The sequence below is a fragment of the Diabrotica virgifera genome, chromosome 6 (genome assembly GCF_917563875.1).
Source record: "Diabrotica virgifera virgifera chromosome 6, PGI_DIABVI_V3a".
Taxonomy (NCBI): Eukaryota; Metazoa; Arthropoda; class Insecta; order Coleoptera; family Chrysomelidae; genus Diabrotica; species Diabrotica virgifera.
Genome location: NC_065448.1, coordinates 60,414,990 through 60,426,055, shown reverse-complemented (window position 1 = coordinate 60,426,055; position 11,066 = coordinate 60,414,990). Strand labels below are relative to the sequence as shown.

General features: G+C 32.6%; 1 protein-coding gene across 2 annotated transcripts; it reads left to right on the top strand.

Annotated features, from left to right (window-relative positions):
- The first annotated feature begins 2,885 nt into the window (after positions 1-2,885).
- On the top strand, positions 2,886-4,402 carry LOC126887071 (uncharacterized). 2 transcript variants are annotated; one of them, XM_050654407.1, is made up of 2 exons: positions 2,886-4,069; positions 4,169-4,402. In XM_050654407.1, the coding sequence occupies exons 1-2, from the start codon at positions 3,801-3,803 to the stop codon at positions 4,344-4,346; spliced, it is 447 nt and encodes a 148-aa protein (XP_050510364.1). In that variant the 5' UTR covers positions 2,886-3,800; the 3' UTR covers positions 4,347-4,402. Both variants share the same exon structure in this region; 1 of them encodes a protein (XP_050510364.1).
- Positions 4,403-11,066: the final 6,664 nt, after the last annotated feature.

Here is an 11,066-nt window from a genome sequence, read left to right as displayed (position 1 = left end):
AAATCTGTTATTAGAAATAAGACCAGAAAATGATGAGTCACTCAAATTTTTTGCCTCCAAATATGAGATTTTATGTTCAATCATGATATTTTTTATTTTTTTTTGATGTTCGAAAAAAGGACAGTTTTTAGAGATCGATATATGCTTATCAGTTTTACAGTGTATGCAATACTTTTTTGTTTCATCACATGTATGTATGTCATTTTTAATTTGTCCACATTGTATACAGTATTCCTGTGTACCTTTACACTGTCTAGAAATATGTCCATATTTGAGGCATTTATAACATTGCGTCACTTTACCCAACAATTTTTCCACTTGGAAAAATACATAATTTATCACAACATAGTTTGGCAAACAATTGCCTTCAAAAGTAATTATAACATTACGTCTAGGGACGTATTCTGTATTTCCATCCTTTTCTACTTTCCTGTGCATTCTTTTAATATCAATAATTGGTGAACTAGAGCTCATATATTTTTTCAAATAGTCAATATTATATTTGGTATCAACATCGCGTATCAGTCCTTTGATTTCCAAGAGGTGATTTGGAATGTACGCTTTTAAATTATCGTCCTTTAAGTGACTATTATTGACTAAATTGTTTGCATCCAAAATAGATTTGAGGATTACTTTAACACGGTTTCTTCCTATACTTTTAATTTGCTTAATATTATTAATCTTTAATTTTTGATGTAAAATATCTGCAACAACCATTGGATGCAAACGGGAAATATTCTGATCATTGGTCTTCTCAACATAAACACAACAATTTTGAAAGTCGTAACTATTACAATTAATATTAAAAAGTTTTACCTCCCTTGTAGCAGAAGAATTTGTGGTGATAGTTCCTGTATCCATGTCTTGATTACTATCACTAATAACTTCAGCAGTATTTAGTTCGCACACTGGCGTCTTTTTTATATTCTCCCCCATCTGGGGAGAATATTTTCACTTTTGTATCACTATTCTACAATATGTAAATTGTTTTTACCCACGATGAAATTTAAATGTTTTAATTGTCACAAAAACTGCGAGCTGAATGTCAATATTTAAGTACGTTTAACCATGGCCAAATTTTAAACTGTTCACACAAAAGTTAAACACCGTGAAAAGAAGCCTAGGCTGTTTAACCCATAGGACTGAAACTTCTTATCAATGATAATTAGAACCACTATAAAATTAATTTAAGTTAAACTACTAAAAAATTAATTTTTTCTGGAGCTATTTTAGATGCAACCGTATTTGACGTTTATTAATGTCAAAGTGAACTAAATTAGTTGATTCTTTAGGATTTGAATTTAATCTGTTGTCAGATAAATACTTTAGCAGCGAGGGAGAAAGTACCACTTCTTCTCTTGTGATTCCTTCCCATATCGGAGGCTTTGATTCTTAAACTTGTTGACAGCGAGCTGAACGGTTGGTTGTTTAGGTTAAAATTTGACATTTTGCTTGCTTGGTTTGAACGTAACCTAAAATAAATTTTCTCAATAAATACGTTTTTGAATTTATTTTTTTTTATTAAAGGAAAAAAGAAAATTTATTTAATAGATAATAACGTAGCAGAATGTCTTCAGTAGCCTTTATTTTATATATAAAACCCTTATCAATATATTCTACAATATATACAATTTAAATTCCCGCCATATTTTTCCAATATTCAACACGTTTGCAAAGTTCAACTTAAATATTTTATGTTTGCAAAAATGGCGACCGCTTTCCAAACATGTTTGACGTTAGCAAGTCGTTCAGAGGCATAAAGCGCAAACTGATTTCCAACGTTTGCATCTGGTGAACGCGCCCATTCGTTCGCAAAACTCTAGCCGTCGCACAGTGGTCCAAAAACCCGGAAAGATGGCCAAAATATGAAAGCGTTTTTGATTTGCATGAAATTAGACATTCAAGGGTTCTTGAGGTCGCTAATTACGAATCCGAAATCTAAATTGCAAAAAACAAAATGGCGGATGTAATATGGTGGGTTTATATATTTTAAATATATGTCATACCGTCGAAATTTAATATCCGGGGGTTTTTGAGGTTGCTGATTACGAATCCGAAATCGAAATTTCAAAAAACAAAATGGCGGATGCAATCTGCCAATTTTTATTACAACGTTAAATTCGATTATTAATCATATGAAAGTCACAACTAATTTTTAATTTATTTTCCAACAATACTGTACCTGACCCTTTTATCTACGATTTTACCCTACGATACTGAAATAACTAAAGATCTACAGTCATAACAACTACCTGCATGCTGCGACATGATCTGTTTATTCTGCGTTGATAACGATTCATATTAAAACTCATAGCACAGACAAGGGCGCCCCCAGGGAGGGGCCAGGTGGGGCCATCGCCCCCCCTGAGAATTTGGCGAAAGCGTGTAAAAAATATTTAGCTCTCTCTTACTTTATATTATAAAATAAATTCCATATTAATCATAATCGCTCACGAGATATGCCAGTTTAAATGTATTTTTTCTCAATCCCTTATCCCTTCTGACTGAGACGCATATGTTTGGATGGAACCGCATCGTTTTCGGTGCGCATGCCGCATGCACTGATGATGTCCGGTCTAGGCTTATCTAGTTGAGAAATGAAATAGGTGGGCTGAACGGCCGATCTGATACGTCTAGTAGTACGGTAGTGCTCACAATTTATATACTGTTATTCATAGAACTTACATTAACGTGTTAAAAGTGTTTTTTGTGCAACGTGTAAGTATTATATAATATACTTTATTTCTCACTTGACCTTAAATAAAATAGGCTTATTTTTACGAGGTAGTTATCTATTGTGTGTAAAGGTAAAAAATACTTTTTTATGAATTAAAATAACATCATTTGCGTCTATGAAGTACAATTACAATATTTATTTTAAAAATTGTGCTTGAAGTAATAACATTTTTTATAAGTACCCTTCCTACTTTAAGAAAATAAGTTATTCCTGTATCGCAGTTGAGATATTCAACTGTGCAAGGTAGGTATTTTAATCTACAAATTTTAATTAACTTAGATGAATTTTTTACTTCTCTAAAAGGTTTTAAAAATATTTTTCAATGCAACTAAATTATCCATTTGGTCTTATTCTGTCCATTTATCGGCCTACTCCCCGGTTAAATGCGTTAATTTATTTGACACCTAACACTTAGCTGATTGAATGCATCAATTTAATTAGCCTACTGTATTTGTAGAAAAATGGACATAAGGAAGTTCTTTAACAAGCCAAACAAGCGGCTGAAAATTGATGATGGATCTGACATACCGAACAGTACCGAAAACAGTAGTATAGTATGCAGTCAAAATGATTTAGCTGTAGCAGGGCCATCTAGCTTGGAGTCAGCTGTATCCGCCTCTCAAAGAGAAACTAACGTTGTAACGGCCACCGCATCGGATAATTTTGCGATTGTTGAAGACAGTTTAAATTTGGATGTTGGGAACTACCTTGATATTAATAAAATTTGTAGCTTGAACGATCGCTTGAAATTTACTTTGTTAACAAACCCATGGAAGCCAGATAAATGTTACAATTTCAAGTATGATATTGACGATGGCAAACGACCATTTATCCATGAATGGTTAAATACGTACCCCTGGTTAGCTTATTCAAAAGAAGTTAAAGGTGGGCTATGCAAGTTGTGTGTACTGTTTAGGCCCCGCGTAACCCATGGTAGTTATCAAAGCGGCTTTATAAATCGCCCATTCACCAATTTCAGAAAGTTTCATGAAAATGCGAAATCGAAAGGTTTTCAGATAGAAACAAACCATCATTTGAAATTTTCAATCTGCACCCTAAAATCATGAAAGATCTTTCTAAGGAAGATTTTGAAAAGTCTATTAACAATATAAACAGCACGTATTGTGAATTGTTAGACAACTTTAAGGAGCAATCAATTCTGTGGTTCGACCTTTGGAAAAACACGGAGATAGATGCCAAAGCCTTGGAAAAACTGAACTTAATAGAGGTTCTTGAGCATGAGCATGCCTGCTTTTTGCCGTCAGTAGCAAAAGCCATCCAAATAGCTCTTTGTCTGCCACCAACAACTTGCACCATCGAGCGATCATTCAGGTAACTAACTATAATTTTATTACGTTATATTCTTATCCATGTGTTTCAGTTCTTCTAAAACTTACATTACAATATAACAACCTCGATACTTTTTTACAGCACTCTCAAACGTGTGAAGACCTGGATAAGGAATACGATGTCGAACAATCGTCTAAGTGGGCTATGCCTGTTATCTGTACACAGAAGAAAAATAAAAGAAAATAAAGAAAACTTCATGCAGAAAGTAATTGATTTAATTGCGATGGACACCAGAAGAATTCAATTATTATTTAAGTAACATTTTACTGACACTAACCGTGTTGCGTTTTAAACAGCAAAACAATTTTTCTTGTATTTTTTGTTTCAATACCCTTTGCCCCCCCCCCTGAGGAAATATCCTGTGGGCGCCCTTGAGCACAGAGCGCCTGAACAAAAAATTCTCGCAAAACCAAAGGGGCAGATAGTAGCAACTAATTTTTTTTGAATCTTAAAGAGAGAAATATAAGCTAAAAGATGATTGTAGTAATATCTTGGAATTCGATGGAATATATTACTATTTGGCTATCTGAAAATTTAATTTTTTCAAAATATATACTTTCTTATTACTTAACTTCAACTTAACAATCTACTAAATGTAACACATATTCAAATACTTTTATATTATCGGCTTTTATTAAGGATGGCTCCACGAATATCATCCATATTGCAGAATTGAATTTGCGCACTTCGTTTTCGAGATACACGCACAAGTCTGTGCGTATAAAATATTTATTATTCTTAACTGCCCATCTGGGCTGTTCCGTACGAAGGTCAACTTTGAACTGAACTGAAAATTCAGATATAGGAGATATAGCTCTAGGGTTGCCAACACTGAATAGGGAATTTAATTCTCTTTTAGAAAATGTAATAATATTCTCCAAACGTTGAATTTTTATTTTTGACTTTTGGCCAGCTTTTCGGGATTTTGGACCACTGTGCGTCGCGTCGGTCAAAATCATCATCTGACAATTCTTGAACCAATTGTATCTTACACGGATGATATTTTTCCATTTTCAATATTCTCCTTACAGAACGTTGACTTATTCCATGGTTTAGTGCAAAATTTGTTGTGGAAGCTTGAGGTGATTCCTTTAAATCAATTGCAATATTTTGTTTAATAACTTCGTTCTGTGTAGTCCGTGGTCTTCCAGTTTTTGGCAAATTTTTGACTATCCCAGCTGCATTAAAACGTTTCAATGTTTTAGTAACCGTTGAACGTGATATAGGATTTCTTTCAGGATGCAATTCATTAAAAATATTACACACCTCGTCATGAGTTCTAACACGATCACCATGACCGATTACCATTAATATTTCAATGCGATCTCTTTCACTTAAATGAACCATTTTGAATAAAACTTATTTCTGTCAATTAGTTCAGTAACAGTTACCTACTATGCTAAATTCAAATAAATACAACAATAGTTTTAGTCTATAGTATGGATGGTAGTACTCGTTTATTTGTAATACAAAAATTATCTACAGACACTTTTTAACTATTTTTTTCTTCCAAATTTGGTATGTATGAATTAAAACTAATAAGTTCTTTCAAAATCTGCAAAAATATACAGGGTGTCCCATTTAAAATAAATAAGTTAAGGGTATTTCCGGTGAAACCGGAAGTGAACTAGTAACAAAAAGTAAAGCAACAGATGCGTTTTGCGTCACTGTACTTGCATGCAAAGTTTCAAAAAGATTGTTCTTTTCGTTTCAAAGATATTTGCTTGGTTCCTTTCTTTAGCCCAACCCAGTATATAAAAAGAGATACTAGTTTAATAGTACATAACATAAGTTGTGGATGACCATGCAGCTTGTCTATGAACATTGACTATTAAACTTTTCGATTTTCTCTCTGCATTCTTCTATCAAAATATCATATTGGTACAACATGGCATTATGATCATATCTTTAGAAGCCTTGCCTCCAATGCTTTCTCCTTTTTAGTGTATAAGTTTTCTTGGATAATGCTCTAAACTCTAAAAAATAATCCCGTCTCATCTGCGTTAATAATGTCTCGCGGAGAGTACCTACCCATACTGTCATTAAAATAAGCAGTTTTTTCTTCCAGTTAAAAATACTAATAAATCTACAGCAGCTGCTTCGCCACATACAGATTTGAAGGAAATAATTTGTCGCTTACAAAATTTCTCGGGCCATCCACCAGAAGCTGTCATATCAACGCTTAGTTCCCTTGCAACTTTTAAATCATTGTTCCAGTCAAAACAAAATTAACAATTTCCTGGTGTCGCATTTCTTTCACCGACCAACAAAAACATTAAATTGTTATTACTTATGTAGCGTTGATAACGTGAGCAGTATCAAATATCATGTCGTGGACATCTGCTGCATTGATTTGAAATAATAAATGTATTATATACATATAGTTTTATATTTAATTTTAAAATATTTGGAAAACAATGTTAATTTTTTTCATTTACTGTCCGCATTTACACATCATTTACTGTCCTTGTCCGTTGTTGAGAGTGTCCGTCGAAGGGAGTTAAAGGGTACACGTTCATATATGGCCAAATAATTTTTGTTTTAAAAATCGTCCGTATAGAGGAGGTGCCCGGCGAAGAGAGGTGTCCGTTAGGAGAGAGTTTACTGTATAATTTTATTTTTCATCTGAACGAAAATACGTGTTTGCGCCACGTAATATTCATATCACCAGTACCGGCGCTAGGGTATAAGGCGCCCGCCTGCAAAAGAAGCATAGGCGCCCTTCGGTGTCTTTTAAATTAGTGTTTTGTATAGCACCGATAGAAAAAAGGTCATTTTGGCGCCCCCCAAACAGGGGCACCCGCCTGCAGTGCATCCCTTGCAGGCCCGTTATCGCCGGCCCTGCATATCACCTCTTTTATAGTTAGAATATTGTTTGTATCACTCATTTTTACCGCGTTTAGCGGTTTATTATTCTTGTATTCTGCAATACAACATTGTAAAACGGTTATAACAAATAATGGTAAAATATTTTTACACTGTTTCTGCTAGTAACCTTTTAATTTTGTTTTTAATAAAATCTAGAACACACGCCGAGCTCTATTGACTAGTAATTGGTAAAATATTCGCAATAAAATATTTTTTGTGACGTATCGTGGTGATGAAAAATATCAAAGAGCGAAATAGGGAAAAACCTGGTAATATTCAAATAATATCTGGCATAATGTTTCATGTACTGGTTATTATTTCCGGTTTCATTTACCAGAACTTGCTTTGTATTATCGTTTATCAGCGGCGTTATCACAATAGTTAGTACAACGAATTTAAAGCTACGCAAAATTTCGTAATTTTACAATGTTCTAATATTTCACTGAAAAATTGTTACGATGCGTTAAACTATAATGGTGGTTTTAGGTGAAGGTTTAATTACAAATTTTTTATAGAAAAATAGAACATTGTATTAGTATTAAAAATAAGTATTCAGGTCAGTTGTGATTTGTTAAGAATATGTAATTATGTCAGTTGGTTAAGAAACAAAATAATACTTTGTAATGGTCCTACCGCCTGAGCTACTCCGGCCCTCAAAAATATATCAAAAATATACAGTCGGAAAAATAAAAGAATACCCATGAACGAACATATAAAACACGCTGTATTTTCCTGTCACTGTGTCACACAAAAAATTGGCCAGCGAAAGTACATGTAATAATTATTGTTACATGTACTTGCACTGGACAATTTCCTTTGTGATACGGTGACAGGAAAATACAGCGTGTTTTATATGTTCGTTCATGGGTATTCTTTCATTTATCCGACTGTATGTACTATTAATTTATTTTGTACCGTCACACAGTTCACTATAGTCCAGAAAGCCACTGCGCATCCGCTAGGAAAAATATTCTAATTCGGATTTTTTGCACAATCTTACTCAAAAAGGACTCCCTTTAACAAATGTGCATGTTGCCAGGACCAAAAGGTGGTCAAAAATTTTTTAAACGTTTTTTTTTTTCCTAAAATTATTTTTTTTGCATGGAAAAAAGTTTTTTTAGGTTTTTTGGATCATTCCAAATAAAAAAGGTCTTTAGTGACTTTTCTCTAAAAATGATAGTTTTTGACATATAAGCGATTAAAAATTGAAAAATTGCGAAATCGGCCATTTTTAACCCTCAAAAACTATGTGAAAAACTGAAAATTTGAATGTTGCCAAGGTAGATAGATATTCTTTAAACATCGATTCCACCGACAGTATGGTGCAAATGAAAGGAATAAATTCGTTATTTCGTAAACCGGTGATTTTAAGGCAAAATCCGAAACAGGTCGATTTTTATTTTTAAGTTATGATATTGTGGCATATATGGTATGCTAGTGACGTCATCCGTCTGGGCGTGATGACGTAATCGATGATTTTTTTAAATAAGAATAGGGGTCGTGTGGTCGCCCATTTGAAAGGTACTTTAATTCCCTATTCAGTAATGTAAACATTTACATAATTATTTATGCAGGGTGTCCTTCTACTTCTTTTTTTGTCAAATAATTTAATTTAATAAAAAAATTTTGGACACCCTGTATAAATAATTATGTAAATGTTTATATTACTGAATAGAGAATTAAAGAACCTTTCAAATGAGCTAGCACACGACCTATTCTCATTTAAAAAAATCATCGATTACATCATCACGCCCAGACGAATGACGTCACTAGTATACCATATATGCCACAATATCATAACACTTAAAAATAAAAATCGACCTTTTTCGGGTTTTTTCCTTAAAGTCGCCGGTTTACGAAATAACGAATTTATTCCTTTCATTTGCACCATACTGTCGGTGGAAAATAGTGTCTCGCACGCTTGATTAGCAATTAAAAAACAAAGGAGTTTTGAATATTGTATTGCAAAAAGCTCTTTGGTATTTCATCAATCGATGTTTAAAGAATATCTACCTACCTCAGCAACATTCAAATTTTCAGTTTTTCACATAGTTTTTGAGGGTTAAAAATGGCCGATTTCGCAATTTTTCAATATTTAATCGCTTATATGTCAAAAACTATCATTTTTAGAGAAAAGTCACTAAAAACCTTTTCTGTTTGGAATGATCCAAAAAACCTAAAAAAACTTTTTTCTATCCAAAAAAAATAATTTTAGGAAAACAACAAAAAAAAACGTTTAAAAAATTTTTGACCACCTTTTGGTCCTGGCAACATGCAAATTTGTTAAAAGGAGTCCTTTTTGAGTAAGATTGTGCAAAAAATCCGAATTAGAATATTTTTCCTAGCGGATGCGCAGTGGCTTTCTGGACTACTAGTTCACATCACATCATCCCCATCGAAGTTTGTTTATATATTATAGTCTAGGCGCCAGAGGGGTCACCGTGTCCTTTTCAATTCTGATGGACAAACTCAACGGTTTCTTATGGCTTTTGGCTGCTTATTACGAATTTGGAGGGTGGATTTGGATCCGAGTGGTCAAAAAATTGTTATAAATAATTTAATTGTTTATAAGGCTCTGGGTCATAAACTAAAAGAGATAAAAATATGTTTTAAATAAAATTTTGTTCCTTGATAAAAAATGAAGAAAAAACGTGTACTAAACTTAAATCCAACAATTAGAACTCAAGATATTGTAAAATTAGTGCACAATACAAATTGCAAAATAAGTATTTTTCGAAGCTTTATCGATCGTAACTCGGCTTCTACGAATTCAAACGAGCCTTAAAAGATCTGATTTTAAAGCTTCATTGATAGGCTTTCAAACAAAGTTTGTTAAATTAATTTATCTTTATTTATTTTAATTATTGTACATGACTTTGTTTACAAGAGTTTCAAACAAATTTGGACTATAAACAATTATACTTTAATTAAGAACAATGATAGAAGAACTCAAAAGGAACAATTTAAGCTTACGAAAATGTTCGTAAGTGTATTTTTGGCCCAGATATCAATATTTTAATGGGGAGCAAGGAGCCTCAAGATCGGCTCACAGTGAAGTAAGTGACGAAATTCTTTTAGCTTTATTGATCGTAACTCGGCTTTTACGAATGCAAATGAGCCCTAGAAGATCTCATTTTAAAGCTTAATTAATAGGCTTTCGAACAAAGTTTGTTGAATTATTTTATCTTTATACGTTTTAAAGTTATATCCGTTTGAAGTTAAAATTTTTTTAATTATACATTAATTTGTATATAAGGGTTTCAAACAAATTTGAGCTATAAACAATTATACTCTAAATTAACAGTCATGATAGAAGAACTCAAAAGGAACAATTTGAGCTTATGAAAATGTCCGTAAGTGTATTTTTGGCCAAGATATCAATATTTTATTGGCGCGCTATGAGCAAGCTATGAGTAAGGAGCAAGTAAGTGACGAAATTCGTAGAGAAGATATTGATATCTTGGCCAAAAATAAACTAACTAACATTTTCATAAGCTCAAATTGTTCCTTTTGAGTTCTTATGTCATTATCGTTAATTAAAGTATAAATATTTATAGCTGAAATTGGCTTGAAACCCTTATAAACAAATTAATGGATATTTTTTTAAGAAAATTATAATTTCAAACGGGTATAACTTTAAAACAAATGAAGATAAAGTAATTTAGCAAACTTTGTTTGGAAGCCTATTATTTCAGTTTTAAAATGAGATCATTCTAAGGATCATTTGCATTCGTAGACGCCGAGTTACGATCGATAAAGCTTCGAAAAATACTTATTATGTAATTTGTATTGTGCACTAATTTTACAATGTCTTGAGTTCTGATTATTGGATTTAAGTTTAGTAAACGTTTTTTCTTTGTTTTTTATCAAGGAACAAAATTTTATTTGAAACATTTTTTTATCTATTTTAGTTTATGAGCCAGAGCCTTATAAGCAATTAAATTGTTTATAACAATTTTTTGACCACTCGGATCGAAATCCACCCTCGAAATTCGTAATCAGCAGATAAAAATCCATAAGAAACCGTTGAGTTTGTCCATCAGAATTGAAAAGGACACGGTAACCTCTATTTGGCGCCTAGACTATTATGTGCTTTAATTTTATTGGGAGT

Bases quoted from the DNA above. Each gene is read 5' to 3' on its own strand.
- LOC126887071 (XM_050654407.1), top strand. From the start codon at position 3,801: ATGAAAGATCTTTCTAAGGAAGATTTTGAAAAGTCTATTAACAATATA. The intron at 4,070-4,168 runs GTAACTAACTAT...ACTTTTTTACAG, and splicing joins ACCATCGAGCGATCATTCAG to CACTCTCAAACGTGTGAAGA.